The sequence below is a fragment of the Macrosteles quadrilineatus genome, unplaced genomic scaffold (genome assembly GCF_028750875.1).
Source record: "Macrosteles quadrilineatus isolate MER2022 unplaced genomic scaffold, UCM_ALF_1.0 Scaffold_3__2_contigs__length_128488019, whole genome shotgun sequence".
NCBI lineage: Eukaryota > Metazoa > Arthropoda > Insecta > Hemiptera > Cicadellidae > Macrosteles > Macrosteles quadrilineatus.
Genome location: NW_026542596.1, coordinates 61,881,329 through 61,900,648, shown reverse-complemented (window position 1 = coordinate 61,900,648; position 19,320 = coordinate 61,881,329). Strand labels below are relative to the sequence as shown.

At 38.4% G+C, this 19,320-nt stretch overlaps 1 protein-coding gene across 2 annotated transcripts in view; it reads left to right on the top strand.

The window, feature by feature from the left end:
• The first annotated feature begins 1,389 nt into the window (after window positions 1-1,389).
• The window catches only part of LOC128988803 (ski oncogene-like), a 111,516-nt gene continuing 93,585 nt past the window's right edge, over window positions 1,390-19,320 (top strand). For both annotated transcript variants that reach the window (XM_054410460.1, XM_054410459.1), the window contains exon 1: window positions 1,390-2,560. In XM_054410460.1, coding sequence (XP_054266435.1) covers window positions 1,709-2,560 — 852 coding nt within the window. In that variant the 5' untranslated portion in view covers window positions 1,390-1,708. The remainder of the gene's footprint in view (window positions 2,561-19,320) is intronic.

Below are 19,320 nucleotides of genomic sequence, written 5' to 3'. Positions count from 1 at the left end.
CTTCAATATACTAAACTATTTGTGTTTTTTTAATCTCTTCAAAATGGTTTGGAAAGAAATTGCAAAATGTTATGTTTTTTGGGTCAAAAATGGGAAAAATCTATTTTTATCCCATTAAACCCCCCATAAACCCCTGTTCCCATGGCCCGATCATGCTGGTTCGCGAACTCGTTCGAATAAAAATGTAGGTTCATACGTTTATACCAAGTTTCATTTAGAAACAAATTTAAACAATCGCGATTGAAAGTCTTGATTTTTTTATCAGTTTTGGGTTTTTACACACTTAGAATATTCCATACGATAGACACAATGTGGGATGAAATAACATTTGTCCACACGTTTCAAATTTCAATAAACTCTCAGTGGAGCTCGGTGGATCTCATTTGAATTTATAACCACGAACATTAGATCACGTTTCGAATCGAAGAATACCTGGAATCTCATCCCGTCTGCATACACTATCCAATTTGGAATTTTTCTCGACAGTTGAAAAAAGGTGTAACCTAGCTAGATCACAAGTGGACGTACTTACAGTAAACAAATGTAAACATTCATTATACAGTGTACTTAGCTGAATTCATCATAGCCATCTATAGTGCAAAGTGCAAGGATAGCCATGGCCATAGCCATTGACTATAGTATAGTATAAAGTCAATGACTTTCTCAATGGCACCAGCACTTCTATTCCTAAACGAATGTGCAATGAACTGTGTATGATTGTGACATGACAAGGACTACGTTCTCGTGATTTCAATAAGGTGAGTGATGCCCAACAAAAATATTATCATACCAGCACTTCTATTTGAACAAGTCAGTAGGTTTACAAAGAAACAGTTTGGATTTTCTGATTACTGTAATCTTCTCCAATTGCTAATATTTAGATATCAGAGGACGAATTCATTATCGCTGTTTACGTGGATTACTTGATCGGTTTCTAGGTTCAACGCGATAGCTGCGCTTCTTAGGGCTGACGTACAATCAAAATCATGTATCATGTACTGGTCTTATTACTGTTACAATAGATTATGATATATTTATGTACAGATGCTGTGTCAGGATATTACATCACATAGAAGTCTATCGCTGAAGTGCTGCTGTAAAGGCCAAGGTGGTCGTGCAGTGCAACGCGTGTTTAACCCAATTCCGCCGACCATACTTGGCTGATCGATTCGAAGAAAGTTAATAAGGTCAACGTCGTCTCTGCTCTGCGGTGCTAGGTGCTACTGTGCTACTGTGCTGCTGTGCTGCTGTGCTGTGCTGTGTTCGGCGACGGTGACGGCGACAGGCAGTTATTTTGACGCGGCTCGCGGTGCCGGGGGGAGGGGTGATGGAGGGGCGAGGGAGGGGAAATGGCAGACAAGTCTGAGAGCGACGTCTGGCGCTGGCTGGCTCAGCCTCACTTGAGTGTCGCGTTCTCCCTGGGACGCACCCTCGGTGTGTGCAGTACGTGTAGTGTCGAGTGTCTAGTGCTTGTGCGGGTGATCGATAGTTCACCGAGAACCGTAAAGCTAGTAGAGCAGTGACGGTGACGCATTTTTGTGGGTCTAGGATCGATCGTTGTGAGCGGCGAGCGCCTGTCGCGCAGTCGCTACCAGCGCCGGCCGCGAGAGCGCTCTAGTGTAGGCTCGGCGGCGGGCGGCCAGACATGTTGTGTACGCGCGCGGTGGTGGCGGGCTGCGAGCCTTGCGTGGTCTGACGTCCCTACGACATGGAGACGCTGATAGGTCAGCAGTACAACCCGCACCTCAAGAAAGTGCTCAAGACTTACCAGCTCAGTGCGGTCAAGAGTCTGCAGGGTCCGAGTACGGTGCTCTCGGAGGAGCCGTCGCGGGTGAAGGTTTCGACGTACTCGCCGGAGCCGACACCTCCTCTGCCGGTCCAGCAGCCGCCCATCCTCACCACCCCGGACCGTTCTCACAGCGAGAGGTCCGAGACCGTACTCGAGGGAGAGAGGATATCGTGCTTCGTGGTCGGTGGCGAGAAGAGACTGTGTTTGCCTCACATACTCAACAGTGTGTTGAGAGACTTCAGTCTGCCGCAGATCAACCAGGTGTGCGACGAGTTGCAGATCTTCTGCTCGCGGTGTAACCCCGAACAACTGGAGGAGTTGAAGGTGTCCGGGATCCTGCCGACGACGGCTCCGTCGTGCGGACTCATCACCAAGACTGACGCCGAACGTCTGTGTTCCTCACTACTGCACAGACAAGCTCCTTCAGCTAAACTACTAGCGGCGGACAAGAGGATCACAGTGCAGATCAAGGTGTACCACGAGTGTTTCGGCAAGTGTAAGGGCGTGTGTATGCCGGAGTTGTACACGGACAGCAGTGCCCGGTGTATAGAGTGTACAGAGTGCCATGGACTGTTCGCACCTCAGACATTCGTCTGTCACGCTCACCGCTATCTGGAGAATAGAACGTGCCACTGGGGCTTCGACTCGTCCAACTGGAGAGCGTACCTGCTGATGGTGGAGGACCAGCCGGACCATGAGCGGAGGGCGAAACTCTTCGAGTACTTCAAGGAACAGTTCACCGAGCCGGAGCTCACAAAGAAACGGAAAGAGGTAAGCTTTTGCCTACAAATACTTACACAAAACTATCTTCTATGAAAGTCTACCGTCATATCTACGCAATACTGTTTGACGTACCGTTTGAGTAGGCCTACGGTGGCAAAATACGAACAAAACTTAACTGTAATCAGTTTTATTTTAAAACAATCATCCTATTTCTATTATGGCCGAAAAAAGTATATCGAGAGAAGCAAAATAGGTATTTCAACTTGTACATGCGAATAGTTGTACAATGTTCAGTAAAAATAGCATATTCGTTTTAACACAATTGGGCAAATGCAATGTAAACATCATGTTGTTTTTAATAATTATGATTAAAAATAATTTCTCGCGATATAAATTTATATTCTACGATTTAAGGATGATTCAAATTAAAGTCACAGGATCAAATTAATTAATACAAGGTACAAAATACATTTCTGTGTTCTTCGTTACAATAGGACTACAATGTGAATCATTTTACTTATCTCCTTGTGTATATCGTAGACGTACGATAACAATCTAAACCAATCCCAAGAGCGGCTCGTGGTCAAAAATATAACTACCCTAGGGATGATATTTTGGCAAAAACACAGGCTAGCAAAATTAAATTTCAAATATGCGCGTACGCGATAAATCGTATTATTGTAGGTCTGAGTGTTTATCCTACATGGAATTATTATTGCAACATAATATTAAAGACCAGAATAGTGAGTTTTAATTATACCTAAGACTTCGAACATCGTAGCGCATTTTTCGTTTACAAATTTGACGCAATAAAACTTGGTCGTTTTATTTTTTTTTTATAAAATGGCATATGCTTATATTTTCACTTATTTGTTTCTAAGGGAGCAAAAAATTTTGATTTACGTCATTCTGAATTGTTTTCAAGTAAGGGCCCACATAATATTGTAGAAATGAAAACCTTTAAAATTTACAATTGATTAGCATTGTTGCTTTGTTTCTCCTAAAAAGTAGTCCTACAATATCATCTAACCAAGTATGTACCTTATGGATTGTGAAGATTTAAGCTTTCTTTAAATTACATTCATAAGATTGATAAATTACACATCACTAAAACATTATTTTTCGAAGTACGCTTTGCTTAGAGCATTGTTTGAAAAAAAAACCTCCTCGAGTCATCCAGTTAGAACATTTCTCCTTACGAATAGTACATTATTGAGGTAAATGTAAAGCATCGGGCTAATTACGCATCTAAGTTGTACGGATTGACGAAATTCCCAACAAGATGAAATTAAAATACTATGAAGAAAAACATGTAGAGCTATTCCGGGGTCGTTGGGATACCCTTTGACTCATTTTACACAAAAAAAAAAGAAGTTGATTAGGGTTTCTGGAATTGAAAAGGTGAACACTAAAACAGTGCAACGATAGCGTAGTTTGCGCAACTGTGTACTATAGCCTACAGTAGAACCTCGATAACAAGTCACATTTGATAACAAGGGTACTTTTCAAATCCCATTGAATTTATTTTACCCCTAATCACATGTTATTGCAAACCGCGAAATAAAGTCAACCTTGATAACAAGTCTTATTTTATAATCCCTATGAGAGTTTTGTTATCAAGGTTCTACTGTATCTACTATCTACTGCTGTCCGTGTAAATGTTACTCACAGTATTGTTGGATAGTCTCTTGTACGTAGTTTATATAGTCACTTATACTTTATGCAGAGGTTCCGTGACCAGCTCACAGACAGCTAATTGTACATGAAATATTCACTCTCGCTTTATAGAATCGCCTCAACTAGGCAATGTCCTTTGTCCTTATCAATTAATCATAATGGGAAAACGTCTGATGTACCTGAGTAAAGGAATTTTCTTGTAAGTTTTTTTTCGAATTAATTACCTACCGGTAAGCGTTTGTGATGTAAGATTACCTGAAAGTTTTGTTGTACAATTAGTTAATTCTGGAGTAGATCCGGAGTAATTGTATACAACTTGAAAATTAAAGACTTCATAGATGAAAAAATGAATGCGCGATATCATAAACAAAAATTCTGAAATAAATAAATGGAATTCTTGATGTAAAGAGGCAGGTAATCTTTGAATCACGTCACTTCTTTCATACTTAATGTACGTATTTTAATCTAAATGTGAGAGGGGTATGCCTACCAAGCTTTGTTACCGACAAAGATTAGACCTTTCTTTAGTCAAGATCATTCTTTAAGCCCAATGATCTATGGCAACTGGGTTTAGTTTCGAACAATCAAAAAGCTACAGACTAATTTTTTTACAAAGACCAGTGATCACACCGTTTTCATACAAAAACGTTAAAATGCGAATGGCGTAAGAAAACTCAAAAACTCAAATTTATGCTACTGTACCGGAGACGAGAAAATTCAAAAGGGGCAACTATATGGTTTTCAGATTCGCCAATCAAATGTCACAACTCACTAAATTTTCCTCCGCAACATTTCCCACCTGAAAATTAGTTCAATAATTTAAATTATTGAGTCACACCTTGTTTGTTATTCCAACGATCGGATTTCAGCTTATAAATCCTCGGTTACGAAATGTAGGCTGTAGATGTCGCATCCGCCTACGGTAGACGACAGTATTGCCCAGTCAGAGTCCGATAGTGGGTTTTATAGGTGCTAAATCAATCTGTTTAGCCACATTCGAAAACCGGTGTATTTTACCCACAGCACAATCGACTTGACGGGACGATTCGAATATAACTCTGTAAACATATAAATGTCGGGTGTATAAACGTAACGATTAAATATCTTTTATGGAGGTGTTTGGTGAGGCGCGCCTAGTGCAAGCCACGCGTCTCCATCTTCTATTGCTATCAAATGTAGAGATCAAAAAGTTTTTTTGTTATTTGGAACAGTTGTGTTTGATTTAATGGGATAACCTGCAAGGTAAAGTCATTAAAAAACGAACTGGTAAAAATATGTCCAGGATTCATAAACCTAGCCTTCTTGAAAATTCGGTAACAATTGTGTAACTTTTTCAACATACTTAATTACTTGGCAAGCGATATTCTTCAAGCACAAACGTGTAGAAGCTAAGATGCCGCACTTGTCTTTGCTAAGGTTACACTAAAGATGATCAAATTTGTTCCCTAGTTATGTTATTTGATCGTTTTATTTATTTTTGGTAGAGTTGGTTAAGGGAAATGCTTATTACCGTACTGTAGTCTTCTATAAGACCAAGACCGAAGTATTTATATAGACTCCGAAAAGCTCAAATAAACTTCTCACCATGATTTAAAATTTAAAGCTCGTTTTGTTTCTTGTTCGAATCGTTTACTTAAAGTGATAGTCCACAATCGAATCATCTCTGATTAGAAAAAACACCCTTTACGGTTTAATTGCAGTTTAGCACAAAGTGGTGTGCAGTAAAACAGTAAACTCTCAGAACTTTAGTTGAAATACAGACTGAAGTGTCAATGAGACTAAGAAATGTTGAAAACCAAAATTATGATAATGAATCCTAATGAATTGTGTGTGAACATTTTGATAGCCTTACACGTTTACATGATACGAGACACAAAACATTTGCAACCTTCTGCATTAGCATCATATAGGTTTTGCATTGTATTGAAGGTTATAAGTAGTTCAAATTCAGAGAAATCTAAATCACTTTACCAACCCTGTACATCTTGCTATTGGCCGAGCAATCTTCGCATTCCGCAGATTTGACTTTGGGGTCGACCCAGCTGCAATGGAGCGGTATTTCTTTTTCTTCGTAAACCACAAATAGCCTCACAGTGGGCCAAAATAGCTGTCATTGGTGTATATTTAACTTGCCCAACTGAGCGCGTGCTCAAGCCAGGCTCTGACAATTAACTTGGAAACGAACACGCTAAATAAATTGGTGGTTTGCAATAACTTTTGACAATATAGAGTCTGAAAACAAGGAAAAGGAAGACTGTTCAGTTTTTGTTAAGAAAACAATTAAATTAGGGTAACGTATACGTGGTTTAAATGAAAATTGGATTACTTGGTGATGCAAAACGTTATATTGGCAATTTGACTTAGCCTACTGATTACTTCAGAAAACCGTAGGCCCTACATTTAAAAAAAGTTTACAAACGTATTTCGATGATTGGGGAAAAATATTACGGTATGCGTAGCTATGAAAAGTTCTTAGGAAATTGTATGACTAGAAAAACGACATGTAAACGTTTTTGAGTCTATCAGCATCTTTACGTGACAAGAATTTGATTTAGGCTATTCTAAAAAATCTATCCATGCAATATTTCTTTAGTTAGGCTAATAAAAAACACACAAAAAATCTCACAAACATAAATATAATTTTTAAATATATCATATATTGTTTTCCCAGCATCAATACTGGTAATGTAATCGTTTAAGTATTTTAGATTCTTACAAGTACCTGAGTATTAAGTCAATGTTTTTACCCTAGCTACATAAGGGTCAGTAGGATACCTTGTTATTAACTGAAAGAAGCCAGATTGAATTAAGAAGGTGCCTCGGCGATTACGGATAGTTGGGCGCACACAATATGGGCAAATAATCCCCCCAGGACTCACAGACACAGGACGACCGGGAAGTGAGGACTGACAGTAGAATCAGCTGATGTCAGATAAGCAGTGACAACAATTACAAAGCCATCACAAACAGCTCAGCTGTGGTCTGTGATATCAATTACGTCGAGATTATATGTAGATCCCATGATTGTCGACCTCGGCGCAATCTCAAACGTGTAATTAAGAAATCATCATGTACAGTTATTGCGTTCAACGTATATTGTCGACAACTTTGCGTTGCTTAAAATATATCTAGATTTCAAGAGAAGATTGTATACTTCACTGCTAAATATGTGAGAATAAATTAAACTGTAGCTTGGTTTGTCTACCTATTGTCAGCATTCTTAACAAAGTGGGTAGATGCTACTGAAAATTCAAGGGGTAAGTCCTGGAAATGTCTGATTGTATGACAGTGAAAGATTTGGGCGGGCATTAATTGCGCCAACTGACCTGAGTCAGGTAGTCGGGTATTCCTGAATTGCGCCAACTACCCGAATTCCATGGAGCTACCCGATACGTGCAACTCACCCCTGCCTGGCTTGGGCTTGGCGCAAGGAAGATTTTTGGGGCCCTTTGAGGGCTTGGTGCACTTAAGGAATTCTTTGGCGCAATTAATACAAGACCAAAGACTTTCCTTTGCGAACTCAAGCAGCAGTGTTAGACTCCATCATCCAGATGAAACAAAGCATGGTGACCTAGGGTCTTTTAATTGCCTGATATGCCTTAGTAAATCTGTCTTTCTGTCTATATTTATTCTGAATAGCCTGAATAAAATCAAATGCCTTCAGTTACCAATGAAAATAAAATTTTCAAGATCCCTGACATTTCAAATCCCACTAAATATTCGATTTCTATGATCAAACTATCAAACAGAGAGTTGTGTCTGTGTTTTAGATCTACGAAAATCGACGAATAATTATTTCGTGTAGAGAAATCCAATACATATTTCATTGAGACTCGAGTGAATCGGCTTATTTACAAATAATGAAAGTGTAGACAGTGGGTGACCAAGCGTGGTCATATGAAGGTCAAACTAATGGCCAGACATGGGACTAGTGTAAACACGACCCATGGCTACTGAACTGCTGTCAACAAACAATATTTATCTACTACTCACGTTGTCAATGACAGTGCTATAAACACTGCACTGGGACCAATCAATGGAACTACGCTCTTCACAGAATAACTTATTTTAAAACACAGTATTGTTAACTTTAGTCAATTTAAATGTATAAAAGACAAGTTGAATAGGCCTATATAGTGAAATAAGCAAAATAACTGTTCGATTAATTGGGCCGATAATTATGTTCTAAAATATTGGAAGTTGTTTTTAGAAATGGTCAGTTCTATTTTTCAGTTTAAGGTACACGAAAGTATTTATTGTTGAAAATGTATTTATGGCACTATCTTGTTAAATTATAGTTGGGGTATGGGTGACTATTTTGAAATATAGAATTTATAGGCCTAACATTATGGAATTAGGTTTCTGTCTATCACGTAAAAATAATTTTACGAATTAACTGAAATTGCGTGAAAGTGAAGCTATTCAAGGAATTTTAGGCCAATAGCAGTATTGTCGTTGAAATATTTTTACTAAGGGCTTATGGGACTTGGTAAAGCAAATATTGAAAGGTCTCCATGGCAACGAAAAGAAAATCGCCATTGTAAGCCGGACGACGTTGGAAATACAAAATCGAACTACAACAAATAAATTAAAAGTATTTATATTTACAAAAATAGCTTAGGCCTATTATGTTGGGAGAATATTACGATTGAAATTGAATTTTTCACAACCACTGATATTAAACATCATCGTTCATTACTTACGTATTTCATACAAGTTTTGGTTACAAATTAAATTAAATTATTTTTAAAATTAGTTTTTTCTGCTCCATGTATTTTGCTACCTAACATAAGTTTCGATCATAATAAAACAATTACTTGCAAATGTAACAGAGTGTCGGCAATAAAATCCTATGTTTCATGATGAAATAATTCAACTTCCTACCCCTAGGAACGTTGGTTGATGCTAGACAGTATTTATCATACAAGCAAATCAAAATATAAATCACATCTTATTTTCTACTACAAGATTTCTCCATTTACTCCAACTGTCTTCGCCGAAGGTTCCATCTCAGGTCGCGGTATGCGGACGGTTGTGAGTTTGTGAGCGCAGAACAGGTTTTGAGCGTAAAAACCAGACATGGCGACAATGACAGAGCCGCAATTAAGGACAATAAAAGTTCGCCCCGCCTGCGTGCGTGCTGGACCAATCCGCACGTCCTCGAGCTCGCGTACACCTCGTGTTGTGATAGAAAATAATTAAATCTATCAGATTGCATCATAGAGTCGTTGCAAGCTGGACACTGGGATTTTCCGTACGTGCATTAATTGTGCCAAAGAGTTCCTTAATTGCGCCAAACCTCCTGGATCTCAAAGAATGTTCCTTAGTTGCGCCAAGCCCAAGGTAGGGGTGAGTTGCCGGATGAAGGAATAACCTTGTTTACGTGTCATCCTAACCTTTCCTAACTTAACCTAACCTAACTTAACCTAACTGAACCTAACCTAACTTAACGTAATCTAACTTAAAACCTATCCTACTCAATTATACAGTAAAAGAGGGCCGCCACTTGCGGCCCCGTTAATGACCTTACCGAGTGGCTCTTTGGAGTAGTTGGTGCAATTCAGGAATACCTGACTACCTGACTCAGGTCAGTTGGCGCAATTAATGCCCGCCCTTTTCCGTGCAAGCACAATTCATATTGAAAACATAAATCCCGAATATTCCGGGAGAAAAAAGTATTAAAAAAGATGCACTGTGTAGCATCTTGTAAAAAAACCCGCATCTGCAGTGTTTCACTTTTGAAATGTTTAAAGGTCTAGAAGGCGATGTTTTGCTGCTGACCGGCGGAAGTCAACATATGGCAGACTGTTTCCGGCACAGGATTGCGAACCATCTGCCGTTTTGACTTGAGACTTGGCCACCCTGACTCTAATGGATTCCCAACCACCGGGTTGTCTCACATAGGTTGTAATCATCTTGTGATGATACCAGTCAAATTCCAATATGTTTGACCAATTATGGGATCGACGGGCCAACCTTTTGTGCACTGTGATGGTTTAACGTTTTGCAAAATCGCGTTCTTCGTTCCAATTTTTTATATTCCACCCATTTGAACATTACTTTGAAACAGTAAACTAAAATTCAACAAAATACTTTTAGCAAAGAAAATGAATGAGTTTATTGGTTCGGTAATAGAATAATTTAATTTTTCTCTATTATACTCAATGATGTAATTCAGAAAGTCCTGGTTAAAGATTTGCTCAAACTCATACGATCCCGTTGTAATTAATAAGCAGGTTGGTGTCAGAGTTAAAGTTGCCAAGTATCACTTAGCTGAGTTTGAAACTCGAGTTGGACTCTCCAACAATCCGGAATATAACTGGGCCATCCGAATGACAGAAATTCACGAGTATGGTATGGAAGAGCAATAGATTCAAAGAAAATGCTTGAACCCAAACCCTTTTGTTAGAGTCTTAATTATTATGAATCGGTGAAAAATCCTGCTTAGCTATATAAAAAGCAACAACAAATTAATTTTAACTCGACAACACTGTAAACATAAACACGATCCTGTAACCTAGTAAAAATCCTAACCGACAACATACCATCTCCAAATTAACGTAAAAACTTTAATTAGTCACTAACCTTATCTGTAATTTGGAGTTACAATATTAAAAGCTCTAATGAATTCTTTACGACGTCGCTAAAATAGTTTGGTTTACGACTCGACAGCTAACTGCTAAAAGGTAGTAAAACATAGAGTTACGAAGTTTACTACTAGCCATTGGCGGGTTATGGCCTGGGTTTCCACACAAATGTGGTTTGGTACACGAATACGCTACATGCATGCCCGAACCGGCTGATTAGGTCCACGTGTAGTTTTATGACGACATGCTCTGTGGCAATTAAACTAGAGCTGTAAACAAAACCCGAGTCTCTTTATGTCCCGTAGCAGAGGGCGTTCAGAAAACAATCAATTTCTCATCTTCTCAGGAAAAAGAAGTAGTTTTCTCATTCGAGGATTGAAGAAAAAGCTACCGTTACTTACCTACGTATCTAAATATGGTTTTGCACTCGAGTACAGCTTGGGTGGAAACATAATTAAAAAGATCTCGTCACTTGAGGCAGTTTGAATGCCAGAAAGGCATGTATGCGCATTATTCCTTGAACTATCATTTTGAGATCAAGAAGAATAGAAGAAAGCCGTCAAGATCTCGTGGTCCATTAATGATATGGGATTTTGTACGATTGTGCACAATGAACTGGTACAATCAACAAGGGATCCTGGCCATAATAGAAAAGTCGAGAGATAAACTCAATGAGTTAAACACGATCATAACATCAAAAGAATATCTCCTCAGACCCTGTGCATTCTTTAATGTTTGATTCCCACAGTGTTTTGGAAAGTCATTGAAAAAAGCAAACACACCGCTAATAAAATCCGACAATAGATCGGCCCAGTTATAAACAACCGGCATTACAATAACAACAGGAATGTCTGCGACCGCCAGCATTGTGTAGAGCCGTAAAACGATTACTAGACTACCCTGGACCCCGCCGAGCGGAGCGAAAAAACAGACAGGGGCTTCTAGGAACCTGAGGCATGTGAGAGGGAATGTTTGCGCCTAGTTCTAGGAAGGGCTCCCAGATGCCGGTGATCATTACTAGGCCCGTTTATCTTTCTCTTTGTCAGGGTGACGGAGACGCGCAGAGGACTCTCCAAAAAACCAACAATCCGCTCCAGTTTCCGAGAATAGCCCCTCCCCCCAGGTACCGTCCGAAATATCCGCAGCGCTCTGCTAGGGGCTAGACGCAGACAGGTCGATGTCAATAAACTACGTCGATTTGTTTGGGTTCGAGGCTCGTCTGCGATCAACAGATACAAAGCTGCAACCTTCGATGTGTTTTGGTTTATGTGCTTATTGGGACCGTTGTTTTCGTCAGTATTCGTTAGAGCCATGTACGTGTACATATTGTAAGATTTCTTGTTTAAAACTTACTATATAGTCGGGTAAAAATAGGATATGACCTTAAAAAAATTGCAAGAAAACGTTTTATAGTTTTATTTTGTAGAGTTGGGTTTGCAGAATGACATACTAAAAGTTGCCAAAAATCGGTGCACGAGAAAACCACTAAAATCACAATTTAAAATGGCGGCTTTTTTCAACATTGGACAAATTAAAAAAACATATTTCACATGTATTTGTTATGCACATTTTTCGAGATATTGACTTGGGACCACCGCCTGTATTTATTGAGTGGTTAGTACTTCATTTTGATAGGGAACATGTTTTTGGCCGCCATCTTGGATCCGCCATATTGGACATAGATAATTTTTATTCAATGTAATGATAGTGTTGTGACACATCATTACCAACTACATTTTTACACTGATTTCAATGCCGAAATCCGTTTTTAAATATCTTTATTCATTTAGAAGATATATACAAAAGAAAACTCTGCACCATACATTTCTTATGGACGTTTCGTAGTTTGATATTTTTTTTTAAATTATTTTTCTTATATCTGCAGTTCTTATTCACGCTTGTAGTTCGTTCTAAGCTTAAAATATTCAGTAATGTAAGGGCTTTCATTTGAGCTCTTGATCATTAAAATCAGACGAGTTAAAGACCTGCTACGAACCTCAGAACAATATTAAATTTAACTTTTTAGAAATATATTTTTATTAAAAGATTTATAACTCGGGTTGTTAATACGTCACCGAGTTCTTTCTGGTCTCAAATTACTCAGTAAATGTTTGGCTTTAATTTTATTTATCATTAAACAAAATCTGACAATTTTAAAATGAGCCATGGACCACAATTTAACATAAGAATGTATTTATATTGAAATTTGTCTTTAGTTAAAGACGTATATTCCTAATTCTAAATAACTCCCAAAACTCTTTATAGTCTTAAATAATTCGCCAAAATATTGACTTTTATTTTAGCTATGAATTACTTTCCAGGAGTGATTAGGGTTTGGGATATATGTCCTTAACTAAAGACAAATTTCAAAATAAATACATTCTAATGTTAAATTATGGTCCATGGCTCATTTTAAAATTGTCAGATTTTGTTTAATGATCAATAAAATTAAAGCCAAACATTTACTGAGTAATTTGAGACCAGAAAGAACTCGGTGACGTATTAACAACCCGAGTTATAAATCTTTTAATAAAAATATATTTCTAAAAAGTTAAATTTAATATTGTTCTGAGGTTCGTAGCAGGTCTTTAACTCGTCTGATTTTAATGATCAAGAGCTCAAATGAAAGCCCTTACATTACTGAATATTTTAAGCCTAGAACGAACTACAAGCGTTAATAAGAACAGGAGATATAAGAAAAATAATTTAAAAAAAAATATCAAACTACGAAACGTCCATAAGAAATGTATGGTGCAGAGTTTTCTTTTGTATATATCTTCTAAACGAATAAAGATATTTAAAAACGGATTTCGGCATTGAAATCAGTGTAAAAATGTAGTTGGTAATGATGTGTCACAACACTATCATTACATTGAAAAAAAATTATCTATGTCCAATATGGCGGATCCAAGATGGCGGCCAAAAACATGTTCCCTATCAAAATGAAGTACTAACCACTCAATAAATACAGGCGGTGGTCCCAAGTCAATATCTCGAAAAATGTGCATAGCAAATGCATGAGAAATATGTTTTTTTAATTTGTCCAATGTTGAAAAAAGCCGCCATTTTAAATTGTGATTTTAGTGGTTTTCTCGTGAACCGATTTTTGGCAACTTTTAGTATGTCATTCTGCAAACCCAACTCTACAAAATAAAACCATAAAACGTTTTCTTGCAATTTTTTTAACGGTCCCTATGTAAGTTTGTTTAGTTTGCCTGGACTAATAATTGATTATCTCCTTCGATTGCATTTGAGTTGTACAATTCTATAGTGCAACAACAGTTGTTGATGATACTTTGCAACAAAACAACGAAACGAACACATCAATATTACGAGTGAAAACTGCCGTTTCAGCCTATCATATATTTCAAATGTAGGAATTAATAACCTCAGTGAAAAAGTTTTACAATTTTAATTTAGCCATACACAATTTATCGTCCGTAACGTTCTCAATATGTTTTCCATTTCAGTTACAAATTCCACAAATACGCCTGATACAAATAGCTGATAAAACACAGACCCGTCTAAATACAAATTATTCCACATGCGATTACTCCATACGGCGCCAAAAATACCTAAATGGCGCTATTTTTCATCCACGACCCCGTTTCTGGGCTACACGCGCGCCCGCTCGGTTGAAGGTCATTTTGGGCGGTTATGAAATCAAAAGCGCGAACACCTTGCCCCCGCTTCCCCTACGCTCATTTTCATTCATACATTTTTTACGATGGCCTACAGTTCATAATGCCATTCAAGGAAGGAAGTCTCGGTCTCAGCTGCAGCGCGTTCACACACTCGACAAAAACTCTTCCTTTGTGTTTTCTAATTGTCAATCTAGTCTGCTCACTAGACCGTTTTCATAGCACTTGTTTCGGCTGTAGACACATGCACCTGCTGAAACGCTCACTGACATTGACAAGTCTAAAATCACTATGTTGTCTTACACATTGTTATGAAATTAAAGCATCGATAGTGGAAAAGATTCGACAAAGATGTGTGCAATTGATACACAAGACATTAGACCAAAAGGTGTCGTTTTGGCGGGAGAGTAGCCAAATTTTATCTCGCATCGGTGAGGCGACATTCCCCTTTGATAAGTCAACAAATGGACTCAGCGATGTGATTCCCGGGAATTACCCAAGTGTTGGCCAGCGTCTAGTTTGGACCCAAGCTGGCGACCGTTCAATCCACTGTGAGATCAGCAGATACTGTTCTGTGACGTGAACTAAAAAATTTCTACATAATAAGCATTAATTTGTAATTTACAATTCTTTATTCGTTAGTTGACCAGAATGAGATTTATTATTTTAGGATAAGGATATTCTATAGCTGAAAATAGTTTTCGGATTGACTGTTTGCACAATTGTTTTAACCTTACAACCCGCTATAGTTGGATTCAGAAATCTGAGCTGAGCCTTTGCCTTTCATTCTTTGCGGGGTCAGAACATACTTTTTGTAGCAAATTATTCGTTTCGAAGATATGCCAGATTGAACACGCATTCGAAGCAGTGTCTTTTGGAAATAGGAATAATGTATTTCAGAGCAGGGAGCAAAGCCTGGCATCGATTTTCACGTAGCTCCGTGCTTAAAAATGGTCATCAGCAAGGAGCCAAGGAGGTAATCATGGTCAGCAACTCATCATGTTGAACTTGTTGATGTGACTTAAGTTTCCCTGATCATCATGACTGTTGTGACAGTTTCTGTGTATTTTCTTTTGATGAAAGGCGCGATTGCAGGCATTTTGGAACAAATTTCAAATTAGTCGTTTAAGTGTTGGTTGGTTTGAATACACCCATTCCAATCTTGAATGAACATTCTTACCAAATACTATTGAAGAGTCAACCTTACTTTTGGCTATGCCAACATCTGTGCTTAACCAACATCCAAGATATTGAAGCTAACAGAGTCATCTAATATGAAGGAACAAATATTTTTTACACAAGTAAATTTAATTTGTACTTAAATGTGGCTGTGTTGAAACCTCGGCGTGATTCAAATCCAGGCTCCTGGACATTATTCCAAACTCTCCCAGAGGCTTGCCCAACGGACCGTGGCGGGACAAGAAAGCGTAGACCGTGGTGTGTATGTCCCTTGGACAGCAGTGGAAGCTTCGTCACGGAGGCTCCTATTACACCCCCGCGCAGGGCTACGCCCACCATGGATATCATTACTGCTAATTTACTGAGGCCCGTTTCCTCGAAAATTTTTGTTTTCTGGTTTCGAGAACAATGGCCTCTCGCGTGAGGCGTGACCTCCGCTAAACAGGCCGATGACTTTGGGTCGCCCTGGATGTTGAATGTAACCAGCTTAGAGAAACTTTAGACCTGGTAGATTTACTTTAGATACAGTCGTAGTGGTAACTAAAACCATAGATAAAACATGGTATGTTATATCTATGCTAAAACTATGTATTCTTGTTACTTACGTTTTATGTCGTCCTATCACACCACATAACTTTGTGCTGAGCAATCCAAAAAAATCCATAACTCGTTAGCCTATCCTTAGAAAGGTATTTATTTATTTTGTGGCTAACTAAAACCCCCTGAAATATAATTATTTGTTTGAAACTTAACACACTTAGGCAATAAATCGTGTTGTGTACACCACTAAATTGTACTGCACTTTTTACCAGCAATTCATCAGCATACAATTGATTTTGGCTTAACGTCAAATTTCTTCTCCCAGCACTTATCGCACTAGGTTCCTCCACGTTTTATCACTTGCTCCCCGGCTTCAACACCCCCAGCCCATGACCTAACCGCACAGTACACAACGATGGCATTCCTATTCCCCAGTGTGCGGTCTCCGATCCTGCGGTCAGAACGAGTTTTGCCAGAGGCGTGTTTATTCAAAGGGTAATTACTCAGGTCGGATTAAAGAATCATGTTTCACCGCAGCCTTGGGCACCCATCATGAGACATTTCAATTTTCGTCGACAGACCTGTCACCTACGTATTGTCCGTCTCCACCCTTTTAAATCCTAACTGACGTTTATTTCATTTGTTTCGTTTCGAGTGGAGGGCCACCGCAACGTTCGGTAATTTAAACTTCCATGTCAACGAAGACGTCAGGACTGGTTTAACGTTTCGAGTTGGATGTGAATAAGGGTTGAATTAGTTTTAATTAGATGTTAATTCCACTACAGAGTGGAGTTACGCGAGGAGGGTGAATTTTGTGTTTCAACTTTATCGCGCTTTTCCAATTATGTAATAATAATATAATCTTTCGTATTAAAAGATAATATATTTTGGCTTCCTCTTAAGATATAAAACTTTTAGAAATTTTGTACACACGTATTGGATCAGCCAAATTTTAGAGGATATTAATTATAAATTAAAGAATCTAACTTTTTAACTTTTCAAGTCTCCCAACCTTTCAAGTATTGGGAAAATAAATAAAATGTATCAGCAATCTGGCACATGCTTTCTCCCATAAGCTTGTCCACAACCTTTATCATGGGTGGTGGGAGTAGCAATGGTATTCAGTGGAAAATCACGTTGCAATAGCTTTTGAATCGTAATTGTTACAGCAATTATTATTGTTGTTACATCTAGTGACTATAGTGTTTATATGATCAATGGTTGAATTAATTGGTTTAAAACTGTATAACACATTAATTTTAATCAAAACCTTTTCTTTCCCTAAAATCCAATTTTTGTTATTTTATGGGGGTTTTAATAGGAAAATAACATAAGTTACAACAAATTTTGAACCGTAATTTATCAAGTCTACCCAGAGTATTGGAAAAAGATGTATATAATTTTAACGAGTATAGAAATGTAGTATGGTGGTCCAATGTCAATGCAACACTCTTCCAAATATAAAGAATGCGTAAGAATTCAGTAGAAGTTACTTTTACTGTATTTACAACTGCTACGGTCCATGCGATAGGATTTCTATGTAAATTCCATTGGTGATTGGCGGGATTTAACCCGGGATCTCGGGGACCGAAGTCCCGCGTTCTAACCACTAGACCAGCTCGCTCCCCCGATGACGTGTTGGATTTAGATTAATACACAAATTTCAATGTGTGGTAACCACTAAACAATTTCCCCAAACCTCAATCCGTATTTCGAAGGCCCAGTTGCCTGAGTTGCGCAAATCCCTTCACATCAAATGAAGGAACCGACCGCTGAAGATAATTAACAAAGTGTCATGTGCAGACGAAGCCACTTTTTTCAACCCCGGGTTGATTATACCACCCGTGAGTGTTTACGTTAATTAGCGCATTGTTTTTGTGCCCCCCCCCCCCCACCGAGACCACCAGGAATTTACTTTGTGAAATCGAGTTGTTCGCGGTGGATATCACGAACCGTCACCGTCACGAGTAGATTAAGATTTATTTACGTTTTAACGAAATTCCTATAAATAAGCTATTACCGTAGTACTCATGGTAAGACCAAGACCCGGGACCGATTTACTTTTTCGTTTTGAAGTCCATAGAACCCACAAACACCATCCATGTGTCTGTTAGCACGATAACTCAAAGATGATTAGATTTTGATGACATTTTGTATAAACGTGTAAACTTACATTTATGAGTTCGCAAACCAGCATGATCGGACTATAGGAACGAGAGTTTATGGGGGTTTTATAGGATAAAAATGGGGGGTTTCCCATTTTTGACCCTAAAAACATAAAATTTTAGTCATATCGTACACCAACCTATACAAGGTTTAGAAGTCTCACTTAGCTGTAAAAAAATAACATTTCCAATGGTCATTGGGCTACGGTAGATTAATGACTCGGAAAAGTCAGCACTAAGTTAGGTACATCTTTGATTTCGATATTATAGCTTGTCCTAACAGGCTATTGTTGTTGTAATTATATGGATTTTAGTTGAGTAATAAAATAGTAAAATAGTCTTATTGAACGCCTTCTACGTACATAAACCAGAGAACTAATTTAAATATTTCACCAGTTTTACGATGACGAATCTGCAAAAGACAATTTAACGTGGTTTTGTGATGACCGAACATCAGAACCCAGTCCACGTCACGGGGTTTCGTTCCAAGTCCGATGACACTTTTTACTGCAGTACTTTTCTTCTCTCCCGCATTCAGATCAAGCTTTTATTTCCTTATTTGCTCGCGACGCGAAAGTCCCCGTAAACAGGTTTACGGCCGAGTCGTTGCCAATTCCCGCGTATAAATTCGGAACGGCGTTTCCAAAACGCGCTGGGAGGACCCTTAAAGTCTATCGCTAATCCGTTTGTTTACAGTCTTGGCTGTTGCACTTTCAACCCAAGAATCTTGTGTTATTTACATCCTCCATGGATTAGGATTAGCGTGTTAAGGTAGAAGGTTATTAGTGTCAGTAATTTACTTTCGCTCAAACATAGTCTAGAAATTTCCCAGGTACGTAGTACAAATCAGACGTTTTAAACAGTTGTAAATTTCGATTGTGAAAATCGTATCGATCAAAATAATTCACCGATTTATTTATTAGGCAACGTTTTAAATATAGTTCACCACACGGGCAAAAGTGTTTTTTTTTACTCTAGCTAATATTCCGACCTCGACTTTGCCTCGATCGTAAAACTTG